Source organism: Ranitomeya imitator, chromosome 5 (genome assembly GCF_032444005.1).
Source record: "Ranitomeya imitator isolate aRanImi1 chromosome 5, aRanImi1.pri, whole genome shotgun sequence".
Lineage (NCBI taxonomy): Eukaryota > Metazoa > Chordata > Amphibia > Anura > Dendrobatidae > Ranitomeya > Ranitomeya imitator.
Window position 1 is genome coordinate 42,746,638 of NC_091286.1, and position 24,903 is coordinate 42,771,540.

General features: G+C 48.8%; 1 protein-coding gene across 1 annotated transcript in view; it reads right to left on the bottom strand.

The window, feature by feature from the left end:
* THADA (THADA armadillo repeat containing) overlaps nt 1-24,903 on the bottom strand; it is a 626,363-nt gene that overhangs the window by 589,035 nt on the left and 12,425 nt on the right. Inside the window, exons 5-8 of the mRNA XM_069768603.1 lie at nt 15,731-15,879; nt 14,373-14,405; nt 5,202-5,250; nt 3,940-4,265 (exon numbers count right to left, since the gene is read on the bottom strand). Of these exons, the coding sequence (XP_069624704.1) occupies nt 3,940-4,265; nt 5,202-5,250; nt 14,373-14,405; nt 15,731-15,879 (557 nt within the window). The remainder of the gene's footprint in view (nt 1-3,939; nt 4,266-5,201; nt 5,251-14,372; nt 14,406-15,730; nt 15,880-24,903) is intronic.

Sequence of the window (24,903 nt, forward strand, 5' to 3'; positions counted from 1 at the left end):
TACGATTTGCCTACGATCACGACCAGCGATATGACCTGGCCGTGATCGTAGGTAAATCGTAGTGTGGTCGCTGGGGAGCTGTCATACAGACAGCTCTCCAGCGACCAACGATGCCGAGGTCCCTGGGTAACCAGGGTAAACATCGGGTAACTAAGCGCAGGACCGCGCTTAGTTACCCGATGTTTACCCTGGTTACAAGCGTTAAACTAAAAAAAACAAACAGCACATACTTACATTCTGGTGTCCGTCAGGTCCCTTGCCGTCTGCTTCCCGCACTCAGTGACTGCCGGCCGTAAAGTGAAAGTGAAAGCACAGCCGCTGTGCTCTGCTTTCACTTTACGGCCGGCAGTCACAGTGCGGGAAGCAGACGGCAAGGGACCTGACGGACACCAGAATGTAAGTATGTGCGGTTTGCTTTTTTTTAGTTTAACGCTTGTAGCCAGGGTAAACATCGGGTAACTAAGCGCGGTCCTGCGCTTAGTTACCCGATGTTTACCCTGGTTACAAGCGAACGTATCGCTGGATCGCATCGCTAGATCGGTGTCACACACACCGATCTAGCGATGACAGCGGGAGATCCAGCGATGAAAGAAAGTTCCATACGATCTGCTACGACGTACGATTCTCAGCAGGATCCCTGATCGCTGCTGCGTGTCAGACACAGCGATATCGTAACGATATCGCTGGAACGTCACGAATCGTACCGTCGTAGCAATCGAAATGTTATAGTGTGACGGTACCCTAAGACGATCCGTAGGATCCTTAATCGAAGAGCCATTAGGGAGAGATAGTAAAGTGTTAGAGGCTAAACGGGACACTGGAGGATCTACAGAAGGATTTTCTGACCAATCACTACAAAGTTCCGAAGCAAAAGGATACCTAGCCTTCAGAGCTCTTTGCCCTAAAAAGCGTTTGTCCGGGTGCTCCCTATTGCGTCGAATGAGGTCCTTGAACTCAGGATGAGAAGAAAAAACCCTATGGGCCCGTTTAGACCACTTAAATGAGACCTTATGATCAGAGGAAGAGACGAGCTTGTCTTCTATCCCCAAAGACTGATTGACAGCTTCAATTAGGCTGTCTACTGACTCCTGAAACCCAGGTTTATCAAAATTAAGAGACCCTTCTGACTCGTAGTCAGTCTCAACTTCACCGCTTTCTGCAGGGGAAGGAGAGCGAGATACGGAACTCCAGGATGCGGAAGCACCTGAGTGCCTGGGAGACGCTTTGCGAATCCACTTTCCATGCGTCTGTCGAGTGAGAGCGCGCCCCCTGCAGGCCGCAGACTCCTGAGACCCCGAGGCCCTCTCTGAGACAGGCGGATTACCGGTCCCGACCGCCGGGGTCTGCAGTGATTTGATCGCTTCAGTAAGGGACGCCCTGGATTGTGACAAGGACGTGACCCATTCCGGAGGAGCTACCACAGCATCTGGCTGAGGGACCGGAGCTGGAGAGACTACTGGAAGACTGGCAGGGGGGGGCTCCTGGACATGTTCAGGGTCACAGGCCTCACAGAGGCGATTACTTTGGGCGTGCGGAAAAAGGGCACTACAAGATACACAACTGGTAAAAAGAACCGTGTGAGTCTTAACCCTTCTAGACATAATGATCCGTAATGCTATACCCAGGGCCAGAGACTGGGAAAAAAGGAATGCTTCAGTCAGATGGAGGGAGAAGCACTTACCCCAGTCCTGTGTCCCCACGAGTACCGAGATGGATCCTCAAAGCATGATGCTGAGCCCAAAAGCACTGTCTTATATGCATAGCAGGCCTTAGGGGGGAGGGACCGCCAAACGATGCTGCGGCCAGGAGCAGGGCCGAAGCCGGGGCCTCAATTTTTCCCCCCTTAGAGCGAGGAGAGCCGGAACCGGAAGTGACGCGCCGGAAGGGGCGGAGCCCCACAGCGCGGTCCGATGGCCGGAAGTCCCGGCTCCAGGAAGCTGCTCCACGCCCGAAGCGGCCAGGCAGAGCCGATGCAGCGTAACTGCGCCACAGCGTCGCCCGAAATAACGCCACAGCGCCGGACAACGCCGCAGCGCCACAGATCCAACGCCCCAGCGCCGGATCACGCCGCAGCGCAGCAGTCCCAACGCAGCAGCGCCGGACCACGCCGCAGCGCCGCCACACCAAGACGCCGGCCTCAGCAGCGCTGAAAAAAAGGGCACCGCACTCCCGGAGGACACAGCCGCCGAACCCCGCAGGTAATGCCAGGAGCCCCCCCATCATACCGCACTATCGAGGGGTAGAACCAAAGACGGTGCAGGAACCCTATCTCCATTATCCCCAGGATAAGGAGAGGGACCGTCCACCACCCCAGCTAACACCGCAGGGGTGTAGAATTCAGGGGGGAACACACGGACATCTTATGGGCACCTGTACAGCCTGGAGTCTAGGTACCTCAGGGTGGTCAGGGCTAAGTCCGGTGAAGAATCCCACGTCGCGGGGAAGGATACGTGGAGAAAATCGCACGTACTTGCCCGTTGATGGTTTGGGGAGATCGGACCCTCAAAAAGGTCCGTCGCCCCTTCAATCCAAAGATGTTGAAAAATCGGGTCCATCGATCCAGGACCCAGAGATGTGCCTCCTTGAGACACTAAGCATGAACTGGAGTCTCTGGTAGCCAGTGTCAGGGTGTATACGATGGAGGAGGAGCTAATTTTTTTTTTTTAAGTTTACTTAGTGTCAGCCTCCTGGCGGCAGAAGCATACACCCACAGTCCTGTGTCCCCCAATGAGGCGAAGGAGAAAGATAGGTCAGGTAAGGAAGATATGTGGGATGGAGGAAAGATGATGAGTTCAGATTTGTCCACATTGAGTTTGAGGAAGCGAGAGGAGAAGAAGGAGGATATGGCTGATAGCCACTCTGGGATTCTGGACAGCAGAGCGGTGACGTCTGGGCCAGAGAGGTAGATCTGAGTGTCGTCAGCATAGAGGTGGTACTGGAATCCATGGGACTTTATGAGTTGTCCCAAGCCAAGTGTATAGATTGAGAAGAGTAGGGGTCCTAGAACAGAGCCTTGGGGGACTCCAACAGAGAGAGGGTGGGATGAGGAGGTAGTGTGGGAGTGGGAGACACTGAATGTGCGGTTGGAAAGGTACGAGGCGATCCAGGATAGGGCGAGGTCTTTGATGCCAAAGGAGGAGAGCATCTGCAGTAGGAGGCAGTGGTCAACTGTGTCGAAAGCAGAGGACAGGTCTAGAAGGAGGAGTACAGAGTATTGTCCAGTAGCTTTGGCGTTAAGTAGGTCGTTAGTGATTTTGGTCAGGGCAGTCTCAGTTGAGTGATGGGGGCGGAAACCAGATTGTAGATTGGAGTTAACTGAGATTCCATGAGTGAGCCGGCTCTTACACCAGGGCTTGTAACTCTTCTCTGTCCTTTTCTGAGCTCATCTTATCTGATTTACGACCACAGACTACATCAAAGGGGAACGCGCTGGAAAAACAAAAAGCCTCTAAAAGCCAACATTGCAAACATTTTAATGAAACCCAATTGCAAAAGTGATTTTTTTTTAGCCCAAATAGGTCATGCATTTAAAAAGGTGTTCTCATGATAAATAAAAAGAAAAAAAAAAGGGGGGGGGGGGATTGAAGACAACTTTTCATAATGGGAGTGCTGGAGATGGACGAATGTTGCACTCGGATGATTTTGACGCTCCTATTAGAATAAATAGAAAGGCAGAGTTAATGATCTACCCCCGCTCCATCCAAATTGGCCTCTCAAGAGCCCCAGGTCTCGGGATCGAGGGGGGGTGGGACTCCCAAGGGATGGACATCCCCTTTAATATGAATTATATACATATATAAGGCTTTGTTATACAAAGCTGAATTGTTGAAGGTGAAGCATTAGGTCTTCATTGGGTGGGTACGGCGGCAGACGAAAGCCCTCTAAGTGCAAATTATGCCCAAAAAGCAGAACCGAATGCAGCTATAATACTTCTCTAACCGTCCAGTAAGAAGCCACAGAAGCAGTGGAGCAGATCGCACATCGTCTTCCACAACGGACACTGCGCGTCCCGCTGAAGAGCGTCCCGCTGAAGAGCGTCCCGCTGAAGAGCGTCCCGCTGAAGAGCGTCCCGCTGAAGAGCGTCCCGCTGAAGAGCGTCCCGCTGAAGAGCGTCCCGCTGAAGAGCGTCCCGCTGAAGAGCGTCCCGCTGAAGAGCGTCCCGCACAGACTCCGGGCACTTCTGCAGCAGCACCATAGACAACTTGACAGCTGTTAGGAGGTCGTGCATGAGCTGGGTCTGGGCGAGACCGTCACCCAGGATTCTCCTAAGAGACAAAATACATAGACATAGAACAAAGTAAATCTCATCCTTTTAACCCGGCATTGTTATTTTGGCCAAACTTTTTTAGACGATTTTTTTTTTTTTTTCTAAAGGCATTAGCTTTAGGCTACAAATCTGCAGTCACTCCACGTGACTGCAGACGTGTGAATCCTGACAGCGCATGTACGGTCATTTGTATGCATGCAGTCATGTGCCGACTAGACGTACGTGGCGTAGCTCACGTAGCAAGCCTGACACGTCTAGTCGGAATGTGACCGGAAGTAGGCAGAACATAATCTTGCGCTCACATGACCGCCTGCTTCCAGCGCCAGAGAATCCCGACAGTGCAGACTTGTAACCTAAGGCAGCGCAACCTATTTAAAGGGATACTCTCATTCAGTACATTTATGGCACATCCACAGGACATGCCAAAAATGCATCATTAACGCAGAATAAAAAAAGCAGTGTTTAACTACACAACGACGCTTCTTTTAACACGCCGTAGTGCTCTGCATAAAGCAGCCGCTTGTGCAGAAGAAATACCAAAGAGATCTCACTTCCTTTAAGATCGGAGGAGGAGGCATAGATCGTCCCCAGGCCTATGTTATGCCGTACGGTGGGGACATGACATCCATACATGGGGATACTATATACAGTAGCGGACAATAAACTGCATTTTTCAGGCAGGATCTGCGTTTTTTGTTTTTTTTCTTGAAACCCACCCAGTATTGAGGTTTTGTCATTGATTTAATAGAGGGAACTTGGCAGCGTTCTCGGTTTTGCACCATAGGTCATGTACAAAGAGACGAAGAATCAGCTCTACTTCACAAGAGCGGAGATTGCAGGATAAGAATACGAGCGGTGACAATATGTGCCTTTATCAGAGATGATAATAGGCTGGAACAGTTAAAAAGAAAAAAATATTATGTTCTGTACTCACTTGTTTTGACCCTGGAATGTATGCAGGACCTTCAGCAGGAACAGGAGAGCTGCGAAAACAGAACGCAATATTCACAGATGTCCGTGTCCTTGAGCCATACGATAAAAGCACTTATGTGCCGCCTCGCTTCCACCACCACGAATTTATCTTGAAGAAACTGAACCTTATCTCAGAAAATATATATTTTTTTTTTGCATATTCTGCATGGCAAGGTTACTGCCGCCTATATATAATGTAGTGAACAGTGTGGCCACAAGGTGGCGCACCTGAGAAAAGAAAGAAGAATTTTGAATCTGCGCCGTTCACGTGCAAACATTAGGGATGAGGGAATCGATTCGCAGGACTCCGGTCTGATCTCTGCTGCCAATTGATTCTCCCATCTCTAAAAATAATGTAACCATGATGGGGGAAGGTTTACCATCCAACTTTAGGGGTAATGGCATGAGAATGGTTTACATTGTATATATAAAAAAAAAAATGGCAAAAAAAAAAAAAAAAATTCTACCAAAAAATATATTAGTAGTTATTCCTAAAAGATATTTTTTTTTGGTATGCAGTTATCTGATAACATTCCCGCAGGTCTCCCCATTCACCATACAGAAGCCCCCGCGCCGGTATATGGGTGCACACCGTTTACCAGCTGCACTGGAAAGAGCAGCAGCATCCATCCAGACCGTGACTACCTTCAGGCACATACAATGGGAACTCAAAAGATACAGGAACAGTCTCCTGGAGGGTAAGGTACTTGTAGTACTAACTCTCTCCGCTGGGTGAACCTTCGCAGACCCCTTCTGAGTCAGTCTGCCAGCTAATGTTGTGGGGCCGGCTGCGTTCCCCTCCAGTGACTTTCCCGTCGTTCAATTTTTTGCCTATTTTGCTCTCATTTTTTTGTTATTACAATCAGTGGCCGAAATTGATCAAAATATGAGGAAAATTCATCAAGTCATTCTGGAAGATGGTGGTCAGCCCATTAATGAACGAGTGCCGCCCATTATTTGTGTGAATCAGCCATCGCAGAATAAAGATTTCTGGCACTCACCGTAAAATCGTTTTCTCGTAGCCTTCATTGGTGGGGGGACACGGGAATCATGGGTTATATATAAGAATACATCTTAGAAAAGAAGCAGACCCCTCTCCGAGAGCCTTCATCCAACTATTCAGTGCAAAACCAAGTCACCCCCACCGCCAAACAGGTGACCTCCGAGTATTTGTTAGTGCTCGAAGATTTAGTTTTCATCACCACAGCTGAATGATTTACAGCTGCTAGCCTGCTTGATTACATGTGGGGATTCCCTAGCAACCAGGCAACCCCCACATGTACTCAGCCTGGCTAGTAGCTGTAAATCATTCAGCTGCGGTGATGAAAACTAAATCTCCGAGCACTAACAAATACTCGGAGGTCACCCGAGCGTGCTAGGGAAAACCCGAGTAACGAGTACACTCACTCATCACTAGTGAGTACCAAAAATCTCCATTTCTCAGACATTTCATTGAGGAAAAAGGGAATCATGGAATGTTCTAAAGTAGTCTCTGGGGTGTGAAAACGAATATCAGTTCTGCAGACGGAAGAATGGCAGTCTCTCAGATTACCACCCAAGCAACTGTCACTTGCAGTACCCTCCTGCTAAGACTTGCATCCATTGACGCAAAGGTAAGAGCTCCACAAAGATGAGGACTTAGCAACGGCCCTATGGGACAGAAAAATAGATGCCTGTATGACCCAGCAGGCTTCCACTACACAGGGGAGTGAGCCGTACCCTGGCAGGGGCGCCCTAGCTTAGTCTGATCTTCTGCACTGGCAAATCGAGGTGGTCCGACCTCGGCAGGAGCATACTGGGACGACCAACATGGCATCTGAAGGTCAGATTGGGCAAGAACCTCTCAGGGAGATGAGAGGGAAAGTATCAAAATGAAGAAAAGCAATCACGTCGTGGCGGAGAACATACTAGGGAGAAAGGAGGGAGCCGAAAATAAGACCACTCTGTCCCGGAGAAGGAGAGAGACAGGTGAAAGCCATCACTCTGATCCTCGCCTGATAGAAGGGATCGCTAAGAGGAAAAACAGGGATTTTTGTGTTACTCACCGTAAAATCCTTTTCTCCGAGTCGTTCATTGGGGGACACAGGACTGTGGGTGTATGCTACTGCCGCCAGGAGGCTGACACTAAGTAGGTATAAAAAAAAAAAAAGTTATCTCCTCCTCCATAGTATACACCTTGCCACTGGCCCTGACAGCTCCAGTTTGGTGCACAAGCAGTAGGAGATAGAGAAAACAAAACAGCATTAGAGCAAAGACATCATGTCTAGAATAATACTATAGTCTGAACAACCCCATAGACAAATAAAATGAATAGGGAGGGAGCTGTGTCCCCCAATGAACGACTCGGAGAAAAGGATTTTACGGTGAGTAACACAAAAATCCCTGTTTCTCCATCGTCTCATTGGGAGACACAGGACTGTGGGATGTCCCAAAGCAGTCCCAGGGTGGGAAGAAGACTCACTGGAAGAAAACCCCAAGGCACTTACCGCCTATAGGTGTGATACCGCAGCCTGAAGAATTTTCCTTCCCAAACTTGCATCAGCAGAGGCCTGAGTGTGGATATTGTAATGTTTAGAGAAAGTGTGCAGGCTGGACCAAGTGGCCGCTTTGCAAACCTGCTCTGCTGAAGCTTGGTGCCGAAGCGCCCAGGAAGCCCCTACCGCCCGAGTAGAGTGTGCCCTGATCCCAGCCGGGATGGCTGCACCCTTGATACGGTAGGCCTCCTGAATAGTGGTTCTTATCCATCTGGCTAAGGTCGATCTAGAGGCTGCGAGTCCCTTTTTATGACCCGCAGGAAGAACGAACAGCACATCCGTCTTTCGAAAAGAAGCGGTCCGAGAAACGTATCTTCTCAGAGCTCTCACCAAATCTAGAGTATGGAGAGCTTTTTCCACCCGGTGTGTAGGCGCAGGACAAAAAGAAGGCAAGACAATGTCCTCATTAATGTGGAATGAGGAGACTACTTTTGGCAAAAAGGAAGGTGCTGGTCTCAGTACCACCTTATCCTGATGAAATTGTAGAAACGGCGCCTGACAGGACAAGGCCGCTAATTCCGATACCCGCCTAATGGATGTTATAGCTACCAGAAACAAAACCTTCCAAGAAAGGTACCTTAAAGGAATATCTTGGAGGGGCTCAAATGGAGGTTCCTGAAGAGCACTCAAGACCAAATTAAGGTCCCAAGCTTCTATCGGAGCTTTGTAAGGAGGGACTATATGAGAGACTCCCTGCAAAAAAGTTTTTACTTGCAGATTGGTAGCGATCCTGCGCTGGAAAAGAACCGATAAGGCGGATATTTGCCTCCTAAGGGTACTTGGAGCGAGACCTGAGTCTAGACCAGATTGGAGAAAAGCTAGGACATTAGGAATGGAAAACCGAAGAGGAGGAAGACCCTTCTTCCTGCACCATGAGAGAAAGACTTTCCAGGTGTGGTGGTAAATGCGTGCTGAAGCTGTCTTTCGAGCATTAAGCATAGTTGAGGCTACTTTCTGAGAAAAACCGGCCTGGGTCAGAATCCAAGATTCAACGGCCAAGCCGTCAAACGCAGGGCCTCTAAGTTCTGGTGGAATATCGGCCCCTGCGACAGAAGATCTGGCTGCATTGGTAGCTGCCAAGGAACCCCGATGATCAGCTGAACTAGGTCTGCGTACCATGACCTCCGAGGCCAATCTGGGGCAACTAGAATTGTCGGAACTCCCTCTAACTTGATCTTCCTGATGACCTTTGGAAGCAGCGCCAGAGGGGGAAACAGATATGGAAGATGAAATTGGTTCCAAGATAGGACTAGTGAGTCTACGGCAATTGCTCCTGGATCTCGAAACCGTGCAACGAACCTGGGTACTTTGGTATTCGACCCGGTGGCCATTAGATCCACGTCCGGGATTCCCCAGCGTAGACATATCTGCCGAAAAACATCGGGGTGAAGAGACCATTCCCCGGGCGCAAGACCCTGTTGGCTCAGAAAGTCCGCTGCCCAGTTCTCCTTGCCCGGGATGTAAACTGCCGAGATCACAGAGTGATTGTTCTCGGCCCAGCGGAGGACTTGTCCTACCTCGCGCATGGCTGATCTGCTGCGAGTGCCCCCCTGATGATTTACGTAGGCCACGGCCGTGGCATTGTCCGATTGGATCCGCACCAGGCGACCCGCCAGAAGATGGTGAAAGTGCTGCAAAGCCAGCCAAATTGCCCTTATTTCCAACAGATTGATTGGAAGGGTTGATTCCCTTGGGGACCAACGACCCTGAGCCGTGTGCTGAAGAAACACTGCTCCCCAACCGAGAAGGCTGGCGTCCGTAGTGACTACCAGCCAATGAACTGGAGGAAAAGCTTTCCCCTGAAGTAGGGAGGAACTCCTCATCCACCATATCAGGGACTGCCTGACCCCAGGAGCCAGACGACACCTGAGGTTGAGAGACAAAGGACTCCTGTCCCAGGCTGACAGAAGTGCCTGTTGGAGTGGACGAAGATGGAATTGGGCGAATGGAACCACTTCTATAGCTGCTACCATCCTGGCCAAGACCTTCATGCAGAACCGGATTGAATGGAAACTTGGCTGCCGAAGAATTTTTACCTCCTGCCGGAGACAAAGCACCTTGTCCTGGGGTAAAATAGTTAGCCCCCGAGAGGTGTCGAAGATCATCCCTAAAAAAGAGATCTTCCGAGATGGTACTAGAGATGACTTCTTTAAATTGACCAGCCACCCTAGACGAGCATGCCTGAAAAGTTGGTCCTTTGACTAAGGGTACCGTCACACTATACGATTTACCTACGATCACGACCAGCGATACGACCTGGCCGTGATCGTAGGTAAATCGTAGTGTGGTCGCTGGAGAGCTGTCACACAGACCGCTCTCCAGCGACCAACGATGCCGAGGTCCCCAGGTAACCAGGGTAAACATCGGGTTACTAAGCGCAGGACCGCGCTTAGTAACCCGATGTTTACCCTGGTTACCAGCGTAAAAAAAAAGAAACAGCACATACTTACATTCTGGTGTCCGTCAGGTCCCTTGCCGTCTGCTTCCCGCACTCACTGCCGGCCGTAAAGTGAAAGTGAAAGCACAGCACACGTCACCGCTGTGCTCTGCTTTCACTTTACGGCCGGCAGTCAGCGAGTGCGGGAAGCTGAGGGAAGCAGACAGCAAGGGACCTGACGGACACCAGAATGTAAGTATGTGCTGTTTGGTTTTTTTTACGCTGGTAACCAGGGTAAACATCGGGTTACTAAGCGCGGTCCTGCGCTTAGTAACCCGATGTTTACCCTGGTTACAAGCGAACGCATCGCTAGATCGGTGTCACACACACCGATCTAGCGATGCCAGCTGGAGATCCAGCGACGAAAGAATGTTCCATACGATCTGCTACGACGTACGATTCTCAGCAGGATCCCTGATCGCTGCTGCGTGTCAGACACAGCGATATCGTATGGATATCGCTGGAACGTCACGAATCGTACCGTCGTAGCGATCGAAATGGGACTGTGTGACGGTACCCTAAGAGATCGTCTAAGTAAGGCAGAATGACTATGCCTCGAGAGTGCAGGATTGACACCACTGTTGCCATCACCTTCGTGAACACCCTGGGAGCAGTGGCGAGCCCGAAAGGTAATGCAGTGAATTGGAAGTGTCGCTCACCTATGGAAAACCGTAGAAATTTTTGATGAGGAGGAAATATAGGAACGTGCAGATAGGCGTCTTGAATATCTATGGAAGCCAGGAATTCTCCCCTTTCCATAGCCACAATGACCAAGCGGAGAGATTCCATACGGAAGCGACGAGTGCTGATGAATTTGTTTAGACACTTTAGGTCCAGAATGGGTCTCACGGTCCCATTCTTTTTGGGAACCGTAAACAGATTTGAATAAAACCCCTTGAACCTTTCTTCCTTTGGAACAGGGACAATGACCCCGTTGGACTGAAGAGACTCGACTGCTCTGAATAAAGCTCTTAGACGGGTTTTTGAACTGGGAAGACTGGACGGAAACAGGAAAACTCTATTTTGTACCCTGAAACCACCAGGTCTCTTACCCATCTGTCGTGAACAACTGACAGCCAGGATTGATGGAACAATAGTAGGCGACCGCCTACTCTGTTGGAAGCGATGAGAGGCTGCCTCCAGTCATTTAGCCGAAGATCGAGGATATCTAGATCCCCTAGATCTTGACGGTTGATACCGCATTCTTGCCAATGGATTGGCCCTATAGGAAACCTGGTGCTCCCGGTCTTGGACAGGCCGACTTGGGGGACCTGCGCTTGGTGCCGCAGACCACCGGGAGTTACGAAAGGATTTAAATCTTGCTTGAAATTGGCGACGAAAAGGTTGCTTAACCTTTTGTTGAGGAAGGAAATTACTTTTACCTCCCGTGGTATCAGATATAAGCTGATCCAATTTTTCGCCAAAAAGACGGACACCTTGATAAGGAAGGGATGTAAGGGACTTTTTTGAAGTAGAGTCCGCCCGCCAATTTCTTAGCCATAGGGCCCTTCTGATAGCAATAGCATTTGCCGCAGCCAATGCTGAACAATTTGCCGCATCCAAGGATGCATTAATCAGATAATTTCCTGCTAAAGATATCTGATTTGACATCTCTATCACCTCTACAGGAAACCCCTTATCCTGAAGAGCCTTAGTTACAGACTCTGACCAAGCTATCATAGCTTTGGCAACCCATGTGGCCGCAAAAGACGGTGCGAGGGCTGACCCTGAAGCCTCAAACAAAGACTGAGCTAGACTCTCTAGGAGCCGATCAGTCGGATCCTTAATAGACGACCCATTAGGAAGAGACAGCAACGTACTAGAGGCCAAACGGGATACGGGAGGATCCACTGAAGGGGATTCTGCCCACTTTTTACAAAGCTCTGGAGCGAACGGATACCTTGCACCTAGGGCCTAAGAAACGTTTATCCGGTCGCTCCATGTGACGTTGGACTAAATCCTCAAACTCAGGATGAGTAGAAAACACCTTATGAGGTTGCTTGAATTTCTTAAAGGACACCTTATGACCAGAAGGTAAGGTGGCCACATCCTCTACTCCCAAAGTCTGGTTAACGGCCTCAATGAGACTGTCAACAGATTCCTGATAACCAGGAGCTTCTAAATCAAAAGACCCCTCTGAGTCATAGTCCGAACCGTGCTCACTCAATTCCGCAGGAGAGGGAGATCGAGAGACAGGATTCAAAAATGCTGATGCACCTGACGGACCGGGAGACGCTGTGTGGGATCGTTTCCCCTGTGTCTGCCTAGAGGGAGTACGGCCCCTGCAGGCCGGAGGATCCTGAAAATCGGAGGATCTTTCCAAAACAGGCGGATGAATGTCCCTGACAGGGGCTTGAAGGGACTCAACCGCCTTTGTTAGAGACGCCATAGACTGCGTTAATGATATGACCCACTCAGGGGGAGACACTGCCGACCCAGGTACAGGCACACCCGGCAGGATAGCCGGCGGGGAAGCAGACAGGGTAGCAGACGGGGGCTCCTGCACGCGCTCGGAATCACAAGCCTCACAGAAATGGTTACTTTGCGCATGCGGAAAAGCAGACTGACAGGTAATGCATGAGGTATACAGAACTGAGTGAGTCTTAGTCTTTCTAGACATGACTCTATTGCTGCTGCTGCTGCTGCTGCTATGCTCCGTATCTCCTTATGAGCTACTAGGTCTAGAAAAAATACTGCTGTCAGGCTGAGGGAAGAAGCACTTACCCCAGTCCTGTGTCCCCGTATGCTCTCAAACACTGAACCGTGTCTCCTGTGCAAACCACACATAAAAGCTAATTCACAGGGCGGATGCCTGAAAAAGTGGGAGGAGTTACCGCACATGGACCCGGTTTAGGCCGAAGCAGGGATCTAGATTTTACTCTTTCCCCTGCTCTCCCGGGAAAGCTGGGTGCTCGAAACCGGAAGTAAACCGTCGCCATGGAGGCGGGACTTCCCCCAGACTACAAGACCCATAATGCCACAGGCTGTACAGAGAAAACCGGAAGCCGCCGAAAAAGGGGCGGGACTTCCGCCCATGCTCAGACTACAAGATCCATAATGCCTCAGGCGAACAGGAAACCGCCTAAAAAAGGGGTGGGACTTCCGCCCATGCCTCTGCTGAAGTTTGCTTGTGGGGAAAAACGCTGGAAACCAGCACAGCGCCGGATATAGTCGCCAGCAGAACGCGCGATGAAGCAGGAGCCCCCCCCTGTGCAGCCCTCTGACAGCGCATAAGGTTAGACATAAAAAATCCACATATAAATATACATATATAAATATTAAAAGACGGTGCAGGCACCCTAACTCCTTACACCCTTCAGAAGGCGAGGAGAGGGACCGTCTGCCTCCTTTAAACACCGTAGTCGTGCATTGGTGATGAAGTGGAGGCTGCACGGACAAGGAATGAATGCCTGTACAACCTAGGGTTCCGTTACCTAAGGGTGGTCAGGTTCTTAGTCCGGCAAAAAAAATCCCACGTCGCGGGAGAGGATACGTGGAGGCGACACTCCACGTGCTCGCCCGTTGTTGGTTTGGGGAGATCGGACCCCTTCAAAAGGGTCCGTCGCCCCTGTCTTATCTTCAGAGAAAAAAGCATCTGGGAAAACCCAGAGATGTGCCTCCTACGGACACTAAGCATAAACTGGAGCTGTCAGGGCCAGTGGCAAGGTGTATACTATGGAGGAGGAGCTAACTTCTTTTTTTTTTTATACCTACTTAGTGTCAGCCTCCTGGCGGCAGTAGCATACACCCACAGTCCTGTGTCCCCCAATGAGACGATGGAGAAAAAAAAATCACCGTGCCGAAAGCCAAAAATGGACAGAAATGTCTGATTGGCAAGACGGAATAGCTGGGTGTTGGCTGCCCGGGTGTAGCCTGTGTCCCCCAATGAAGTGTCCTAGAAATAAATGAATAACTTGTTGGAAAAAAATAAAATTAAATCTCTGCAGCCAAACGCAGCGTTCTCCAATAACTTTGGTGGCAGACTGACCCAGAAGGATTTGACGACCATTCGTGGAGCCCCTACTGCAAGCACCCCAACCTTCTGAAGATGATTCCTGTTCCTTTTTCGTTCCCCCTCGTATATCATGTGCATATACCCTCAACAATGGCTACAAACGCACCTAGACCCACACATAAATGCATGCCTAGAAACGTTACTGACCTTCTGGCATGAGGCTAATGACACAGCGGCCACCTGTAAGGAGAACAAAAAATAACCACAATACACCAAACGTTCTGATAAAGAGTCAAGAGGCACTAGGCGATAATCTCTAGAACAGGTGATGCAGTTTTGGGGGGGGATTTTATTAATGGGAACCTGTGAAAGAATTCACGCTGCCTGAACCCCGGGCAACACAAATGAGAGACCGGCTCCCTCATTACAGACGTACATCTTACTCCGGACGGCTGTGGCACAGGCGATGGGCAAAGAGATACTGCTGTGGGCCTGACTGGACTAATGGCTTTGAGTCCCCAATTTATCCTCATTTTCTCTCTAGTGAGATGACAAATTTCTATTGAAGCCCACGGATATCTTCTCATGGAGGTTTTAATGTGGATTTTGCAGACATTTTAAGAGTATAACAAGAGTTTGGAAAGAAATGTTTCCATAGACACAACCTCACCAAAACCATATAAAAATGTGAGAAAAAAAAGGGTGTTTGCTTCAAATTATGCATGGAAAACACACCAAAGAATTGACATGCTGTTTTTAACAAGCATTAAAAGGCGCATGAAAAAAAAGCGAGACAAGCACAATAGGCACATTTTCTCTTTAAAGGGGTTGTCCACTACTTGGAGAACCCCTTCTCAATCCCTGTGTTTCCCCCAGCAAAATAATAACACAGACTCTCCTACAGCTCTGGCTCTCCCGGGGATCCCATGACATTATGTCACGCAATCCCAGCAGACAGTCAGTTGTGGCTTCACTCGCCCCACCTTCGGGCAGATCAAGACATCTAGAGGAAGGGAGAGAGCTGCAGGTCTCACTTCCTCCAGATGTCAATTATGTCTGCAGGAGAAGTGAGTAAAGACAGCGCTAATCGGCCGCAGTGATCACGTGACATAATCAGCACTGTCTTTACGCTTCTCCTGCAGACGTAATTGACATCCGAAGGAAGCGAGACCTGCAGCTCTCTTCCTTTAGATGTCTTAATCTGCCCGAAGGTGGGGAGAGTGAAGCCAGCACTGACTGTCTGCTGGGATTGCGTGACAATGTCATGAGATCCCTGGGAGAGCCAGAGCAGACATCACTGAAGCAGCACTGACACCGGAGACGAGTAGAAGTGTTATTGTTTTGTTGCAGGGAAACATAGGGATTGAGAAGGGGTTGTCCAACTAATGGACAACGCTTTTAAATTGAACAGTAGGTTTCTAGGAAGCCGATATTAATGGTTTATTTATGGAGATTTAGGTGCTGAAACACCACCAAAAAACAAGTAAAAAAAAAAAACTATGAATGAACCTTCCCTAACAGTGTGTAAGAAGCCACGTAAAAATAGTTATATTCGGCACACTTACCCAGGATGAAACCGTCCATACATGAAGCCATATTATCCACCACTTTCCTGTAGCTCCTTGTATCTTCCACCGCAATGTCCCTCCGTAGACAGGAGGTGAGCGCGGCGGCCGCGTCATTCTTACATGGATCTGGAATGCTGTTTAATAAGCTGCAAATCACCGAGAACATTCATCAATACCGGGATCATTTTTATTACAATTTTCTTTTTTAGATACAGTCACAGGTTTTTTTGTCACGTAACTTTTATTTCAACTTTTATATATAGTGAATTGTTGTAACTAAGGAGCTGAACAAAAGGGCTTATAAGAATACTTAACAGGGCATATCATAAGACAGGCTATAGTCTCTTAAAGGGGTTGTCCAGTGAATTCATCTTGTTAAAGAGGTGATATCTTGATGATCGCGGGGATCTGGATGCTGGGACCTGCACTGATCTGTAGAACAGGACACTTATCTCCTATTAGAAAGGAGTGGAGGTGATCGTGCTCGATCGCAGCTCCAATCACGCTCTATAGGGATGCGGAGCGCTGTGCTCGGCAGTTTCCTGCAGCCCCATAGAGAATGAATGGAGTGATGTTCCAGCATCTGACTGACCGCTACATTATGTACCGGAGAAAAAAAAAATTGGGATTTTTGTGTACTCACCGTAAAATCCATTTCTCCGAGCCATTCATTGGGGGACACAGACCGTGGGTGTATGCTGCTGCCACTAGGAGGCTGACACCTAGTGATACAAAGAAAGTTAGCTCCTCCCCTGCAGTATACACCCTCCTGCTGGCTCTCAGCTAACCAGTTCGGTGCAAAATATATATATATATATATATATGAGTATAGCATGTCAAATTATAAAACAAGCACAAGCTAATAACAGGTTGGGAGCTGTGTCCCCCAATGAATGGCTCGGAGAAAAGGATTTTACGGTGAGTACACAAAAATCTCTATTTCTCCTTCGCCTCATTGGGGGACACAGACCGTGGGACGTCCTAAAGCAGTCCCTGGGTGGGGACAACATCAGATCAGGCCCTGTGTAACCGCTACTTACAAGTGCGCCACCGCGACCTGCAGAGTCCGCCTGTCCAGACTCACATCTGTGGAAGTGTGGGAATTATAGTGCTTCAAGAATGTATGCGGACTGGACGAATCCGCAAACTTGCAGGCATGCTGTGCCGACGTCTGGTGCCTAGAGCCCTCTAACAGGGAGATACGCTGACATCTAGCACAGAAGGACTCCTCGATGTGAAACGAATCCACCAGGCTAACATGGCCGAAGAAATGGCTAAACCCTTCCTGTAACCGTCAGGAAGCCTTCCTCTTACCGTCAGGAAGCCCAAATAAAGTGTCCAACCTTTGGAAGGACACCGTCCTCGATACGTACCTACTCGGAGCACTCACTTCATCGAGATTATGGAGAACCCATTCCGTTTTGTGGACTGGAGCCGAAAGAGATGAGGGAAGGACGATGCCCCTGTAACAGTGCGAATACAATACCACCTTGGTAACAAGGGAAGGGGATGGCCTGAGGACAACCTTGCCTTGATGGTAATAAGGAAAAAAGTCTGAAAGAACAGAGCAAGTTCTGAAGACTCATCAGGATGACAAGATCGCACAGAAAAAAAGGGGCGACCTTCCCTGATAGTAAAGTCTGTCCGGATCGAAAAAGGAGTCTACTGTAAAACCCCCAGGACCATTAAAGGGCCACTGTCACCCCCTCCAGCCATTATAAACTAAAAGAGACACCTTGTGCAGCAGTAATGCTGCATTCTAACAAGGTGGCTATTATAGTTTTTGGTGCATGTATTCCCCAAATAAAGCGTTTTATTACTTCTCCAAAATACCTGTCTTTATCCAGGGAGACAGGTCCTCACCCCCCTGCTTGAAACGCCACACTGCCGTCACTCAAATATTCAGGGGCTCCGGGTGCCGCCCCCTCCGCGCTGTTTTCGCTTGAAATCCGGCGCTTGCGCTGTGTACTACGGTGTGGGGCAGGCGCAGTGAGCTCTGGCCGTCTGACGTCACAGCCAGGCTTGCAGACTGCGCGTGTGCGGACAGGGCGGCCACCCACCTTGGGAATCCCAGCCCCGCAGTGTGTTATGCATTATGCACAGTGCGGGGCTGGGATTCATAGGCAGGGCGGCCGCACAGGCGCAGTCTGCAAGCCTGGTTGTGACGTCAGACGGCCAGAGCTCACTGCGCCTGCCCCACACAGTAGTACACAGCGCAGGCGCTGGATTTCAAGCAAAAACAGCGCGGAGGGGGCGGCGCCCGGAGCCCCTGAATATTTGAGTGACGGCAGTGTGGCGTTTCAAGCAGGGGGGAGAGGACCTGTCTCCCTGAATAAAGACAGGTATTTTGGAGAAGTAATAAAACGCTTTATTTGGGGAATACATGCACCAAAAACTAAAAGAGCCACATTGTTAGAATGCAGCATTACTGCTTCACAAGGTGGCTCTTTTAGTTTATAACGGCTGGAGGGGGTGACAGTGGCCCTTTAAGGTCCCAAAGATCTAACAGTATGCGATAGGGAAGAACCACAGGTGAAGACTCCCTGCGAGGAAGTCCATATTTGCAGTTTTGTTGCAATAAGACGGAAAAATACTAGTACCGCAAACGAGAAATCCTGACATGGTCAGTGTGGATCTCCCAGGATCACTGGGGCCCTTCCTGATTCCAAAAAGATCTCGGAAGTAGTGGAAGAGGGGTTATGGAAATTGGTACCATGGTAGAACAGAGCATGCACTGCGATGGCTCTTGGATCTCGACTCGAGGCCGAACCATGAACTCAAGTACATTGGCGTTCAGTCTGGACGCCATCCGACCTACATCTGGAGTACTCCAGTGAAGGCAGATCTGATGAAAGACTTCCGGGTGAAGTTCCCACTCACTTGAGGAGAAACCCTGACGGCTGAATATGTCTGCCGCCCAGTGTTCTACTCCAGAGATATGTACTGCCGAGATCACCGAATGACAGATCTCGGCCCATCAGAGAATTTGAGGTACCTCGGCCATGGCGCTTGACTGTGGGTACCTGCTACACAGCCGTGGCATTACCCAATTGAAGTCGGATGGGGTGACCCGCCTGAAGGCAGTGGACCTGCTGTAGGATTAGCTGTACCGTTCGGATCCCCAGAGCAATGATCGGGAGAAGCAATGGAGGACACGGTGGCGTTCCTTGAGGAATTGGAGCTCCCGAGGCTGAGTGATACAGATAGGGAGGATTTGGAGGCTCCCATTACGGAGGAGGAATTGGGACGGGCATTGCAGTCGATGGCTAATGGGAAGGCGCCTGGCGTAGACGGATTTCCTACCGAAATTTATAAAAGCTTGGGGGAAGTGTTGATCCCTAAATTGAAGGCGGTCTTGGAGGAGGCTAGGAATGGTGGAAGGCTACCGGCATCTATGCGGGAGGCCACAATAGTGGTGATTCCAAAGGAGGGGAAAGACCCGACACAGCCGGACTCATATCGGCCAATTTCTTTGCTTACTATCGACGTTAAACTCCTGGCTAAGGTGTTGGCGATGAGGTTGACAAGTGTTATTTCTGGCCTGATACACTCAGATCAGTCTGGCTTTATGCCTGATAGGTCAACTGCGATTAATTTACGAAGGCTGTATATGAACTTGCAACTCAGAGCCGATAACTGTGGCCAGAGGGTTATTGCATCTTTAGACGCTCACAAGGCGTTCGATAGTGTGGAGTGGGGGTATCTCTGGCAGGTGTTGCGAAAAATGGGGTTTGGGCCGCAGTTCATATCCTGGATTCAACTAATGTATTCGATGCCGATGGCCAGGGTTAGGGTAAACGGGGAGTTGTCACGGACCATACAATTGGCTAGAGGGACGAGACAGGGATGTCCGCTTTCCCCCCTTCTGTTTGCTCTGGCTGTGGAACCGCTGGCCGCTACACTTCGACGGTCTGATGAGATGACGGGGTTTAAATATGGGGTGATTGAAGAGAGGGTGGCGTTGTATGCGGATGACATTTTGTTGTTTCTGGCTGATCCAGTTGCATCCTTGGAGGGAGCCATAGGGATTATTGAACGATTCGGATCGGTGTCAGGACTTAGGATAAACTGGAGTAAGTCTGTCTTGTTTAAGGTGGACGATGAGGGTGGGGAACCATTGGAGGATGGACAACTGGAGGTGACGAGTAAATTTAAATACCTTGGAATATGGGTATCTATGCCGGTCACTGAGTATATACATGAGAATCTGACTCCAATCTTGGGTGCCCTCAAGGCAAAGGCGGATGCTTGGCTTAAGCTGCATTTATCAGTGGTAGGTAGGGTGAATCTTATCAAAATGATTCTGATGCCGAAATTACTGTATATTCTCCACAATGCACCGGTTTGGATACCACGCGGAAAGTTTAGACAGATCAACTCTCTGTTTAGGAATTTGATATGGGGGAGGCAGCATCCGCGTATCAAACTGGAGACACTTCAGCGACCCAAGGATGATGGGGGTCTGGCAGTGCCTAACCCGGAAATGTACTTTCTTGCAGCCCAGAGTCAGCATCTAAGGGGCTGGGCGCATGAGGGGTCATCTGGGGCGGTACAGCGGTTGATGGAGGTGGTGACAAAAAGAAGGCCAGTGGTGCAATGTTTGGAGGATGGATCCTTGGAGAGTCTGGGGAAGTTATATCCGACTTTGCTGTTGATACGCAAGCTGTGGAGTAGATTGAGGCACGTACGTGGGATCACGGACTTGACTAGATACTCGCCGCTATGGCATAATAACAATCTGAAAGAATTTGAGGCATTGGGGGTACTGATAGAGTGGTTGGGCAAAGGGATTCAGTACGTATACCAAATAATTGAGCAAGGTGAACTGAAATCATTTTCCCAATTGCAGGCGGAATTTGGTATCGGGACTGCAGGGGAGTATCAGTATTTGCAGATGAGGCATGCTTTTGGAGCTCAGAGTAGGAACGGAGGTATTAGGATTCAAAGGGATATAGTACTGGAGTATGTGTGTAATGACGGGACGACTGGAGGAGTCATATCCACTCTGTACAGGGATCTGTTGCACACTTTCCTATTGGGGTTTCCAATAATGGCGAGAGCTAAATGGGAAAGAGATCTGGGCCCAATGGATAACGAGACTTGGGAGTCGGTGTTGGAATGGATCCCAAAACTGTCACTGAGCGAACCGTATAGGCTATCACAGCTTTATGTGATACACAGAGTTTATAAGTCTCCGATGGTGCTATATAAGGCAGGATTGCGTAATGACTCTGAATGTCCGAGGTGTAGGTCTACGGATGCAGATATTTTCCATATGATGTGGACATGTCCGAGGTTGGCTGCCTTCTGGGTGGTAGTTTTGAGTCGTATGGAAGGTGCGTATGGATGCACGGTGCCAAGGGATCCAGTTGTATGTTTGTTGGGATGCGTGGATGAGATTGGAGTGGATAAACACCTAAAGATAGCTATAGCCAGATTGCTATACATGGCTAGGAAGGTGGTAGCTCGAAATTGGATTAGGGAAGAGCCGCCGTCAAGAGGAGAGTTCCTCCAGTATGTGAAGCAAGGCCTGACACTGGAAAAGGGGATTTATAAGAAGAGAGGGAAAATTGAAACGTTCAATAAAATGTGGTCTTCATGGATAGCTTATGGGATAGTAATGTAAAGTGTGGCTTATACGATAGGTTAAGGGATTAGATACTCTATTGTCTTAATGATGGAAGTAATTAACAAGATGAGCTGCTTTGTGGGGTAGGGGTGGGGGGCTTTGGGATTGAAGGGGGTTGTTTGGAGGGGGAGGGGGGGGAAATACTCTGTATTGAAAATGTAAATGTAACATGTTAATTGTCTTGTTATTCTTAATAAAAATTTATTTGAACGAAAAAAATGATCGGGAGAAGAAGACTGGCATTGGTAGTCACTAATAACCATTGAACCGGGAGAAAGGCCCTGGATGAGAAAGGAGCTCAGAGACTACTCTTTGAAAGCCTGATTGACTTGCTGAAAACGAGCGGAGCGAAGGAAACTGCTTTCATTATCACCATTTTTCCTCAGAACCCTCCTAGCGAATCGAATGAAATGAGGGGATAAGTGATCAAGTGCGCGAGCTCCCTGTTGAAGGGCCATGACCTTGTCTCGAGGGAGAATTACCATCCTTCTGGAAGTGTGCAGGATCATCCTCAAAAAAGATCTGCTGGGCTGGAAATGAGTTACCCCCTGACGAAGAAACATATTCGAAACGCGCGTCGGGCGCACGCAGGTCCTGGACTCAGTCCTCCCCTGAAGGTAGTTCATCTGCGGTAACGATTTGTCCGTTCAAGTAATAATTTGATAGTGTATATGGAAGGCTTATTTGCGGCAGCGTTCTGACCGCTGAACTATTAAACAGCTACTGTTTACTGCATGTGGGTATTTGCCTATATAGTGAATTGATAGACTGCAGGGTTATTTACCTAAGATTTTCCTTTACAACGGGACACTTATTTATGCGGTGAGCTACACCACCCCCATCTATCTCGCTGTGCTATAAGCACGCTTAGCACCTAGTCACTTTGTATGCAGTGTGCATATTTACCTCACTGATAACATTCTCATCTACCTCATTGGGCCATAATCACTTTATGCACCTTGGTCACCTTGTTTCAAATACGTTGTTATATTCCTACTCACATTTTGATGCTATATAAATAATTTTTATATATATTTTTATGTATTTTTCTGGCACCTTATTGTTTGTGAACAGTAATATATGGAACTTGTTTATGAGGTTTTTGCACCGGTTTTGTTTTGTTTTATAATAATATATATTTTCTAGTGGGTATATAGCCCTACTTTGTCTGGTTTCACCAGTTTGCTTCACCTTCAACATCTTATTATAATTTTTACTAATTTTTGTCTTTTATAGACCTCCTTTTATTTGCTAGTATAGATTCTTTTTATCTTTTTCATTCTATTTTTAGCACAGCGAGTAAAGGTAATTTTATCCTGGGTGGGTTGCTACTTACACTGGGTATGGGTCCCTGAGTACCATACAACATTTCCTGCGTTTTCTGGTATTTTTTATTCATCATATATGTATATTTTTTATATTAAATAACTTTTTAATGTATGAATTGCCAAATATATTGAAATAAAGGCATATTATTGATCCTAACGTTGTGGTACTCTCTGGCGACTTCCTATCCTGCGGTGGTTTGGTGCTTCGGGCTGGAAATGAGGAAAACTTGTCTAGATTTAGCTGCCAACCCAGGTGAGAGGGTATCACAAGTGATATAGATAACTCAGCGTAATCATGGAAGAGCGCATAGAAAGTCGACCAAATAGGGCAGGACGACCACGCTACTAGGGTGCCTGCGGAACATGACAACCGCCATGACTCTTGTGAACACTCTGGGTGCGGTAGCCAGACCGAAGGGCAAGGTCGTGACTTGAAAATGCTGTTCGTGAATGGAAAGGCGAAGGAATTTTTGAAGAGGGGAAAAATAGGAATGTGAGGGTAAGAATCCCGAATGTCGATGGATGCCAGAAACTCCACCTTTATCTGTTGAAGTAATGGCTAAGTGGAGGAACTCCATCCGAAAAAGGAGGACCTTGTCAAAGGTTGTTAGACGTTTGAGGTCCAGGATCGGTCTTACTTTTCATTCCCCCTTTTTGGAACCAAAATCCCTTAGCTCTAGACTGTCCTGGACAACGCTTCCACTGCTGGTTGGGTCTGTCAAAAAAATATGATCCCTTGTTAGTCTCCCGCTCAGAAGGTTTGATTGGCCAGCTGTACTGTCTTTGGGGAAAGGTTACTTGTGTGAATCAAAGTAGTTAATGTCTCCATGCGGCGGCTAAGGAAGGGTAGAGCGCTGAACCCGAAGCCGCAAGACGGAACAAACCAGATTTGCTATCTGAGGTATTTTTAATTGATGATACATCGGGCAGGGATACTGGTAGGTATACCACAAGAGATTCTACCCAGTTAGTCTGCCAAGTGGCAGAATGCAGGGCTGCATCCAGCAGGTCAGGAAAAAGCCGTCTCTTGCCATCGTCGCTCTCTTTTGATGGTACAGAGTAGAAAATTAGGAACCCTCGATCCACCATCCTCTTAACAGGGAAGTGGAGAGGAATCGTTCGCCTTCTTGCATCATCCGCTAAATAGTGGTGATGCAAAGGGGGGTGCTCGGATGCCAAAAAGGGTGCCTCTGTACATCCCCAGAGTTCAGGTCCCGGGTGGACAGGGCAGGTTGTCTGGCGTTAGGTCTGGATGCAGTAGAGGATACATGGAGGTGACACTCCATGTGCTCGTCTGTTGAAGGTGTGGGGAGATCAGTGCCCTTTAAAGGACCCGTCACCCTTAAAAATCAGACCAGGCATGGCATCGCACGTAGAGGCTTCTGTCCAGTGAATCGCTTATCCGGACTGAATGGCAAATGCTCTACGAGGGAGTTTAGTCTCCTTATGAGGGATACTGTGTTCCTTTTCTGAAGCGCTGGCAAGTCCAGGTCCAAGGCAATATCTGATCCATATTCAGAGCCTTGTTGTCATCAAATCATTGGTGAGAGAGATCAGGAAATGAAAACTTCCGTTTTCTAGACGCCTGCACGTTTCTAGAATACTTGCGGCCCCTGCTAGCCGACGGCTCCCATGTAGGATAGGGACCATGTATATCGGTCCTGCGAGCACTCCGAGCCACAGAGGGTTCACGGAGGGATTCAATCTCTTGGTCAGAGAACCATGGATTGCGGTCTGTGACGAAGTCCACTGAGGGGAACTACGGTAGGTACTCTGGGATAAACTGGGATCAGCAGCGGAGGGCTCCTGAGCTCATTTAGGTGGCGGGCTTTGGAATGATCATGTGCCCTTAAGACCAGCGAATACTGATATTGCGCCTTTAAGACCAGGGAATACTGGTCATGTGCCCTTTAGACCAGGGAATACTGGTCATGCGCCTTTAAGAACGGGGAATACTGATCATGCGCCTTTAAGACCAGGGAATACTGGTCATGTGCCCTTAAGACCAGGGAATACTGGTCATGTGCCTTTAAGACCAGGGAATACTGGCCATGCGCCTTTAAGAACGGGGAATACTGATCATGCGCCTTTAAGACCAGGGAATACTGGTCATGTGCCCTTAAGACCAGGGAATACTGGTCATGTGCCTTTAAGACCAGGGAATACTGGCCATGCGCCCTTAAGACCAGGGAATACTGGCCATGCGCCCTTAA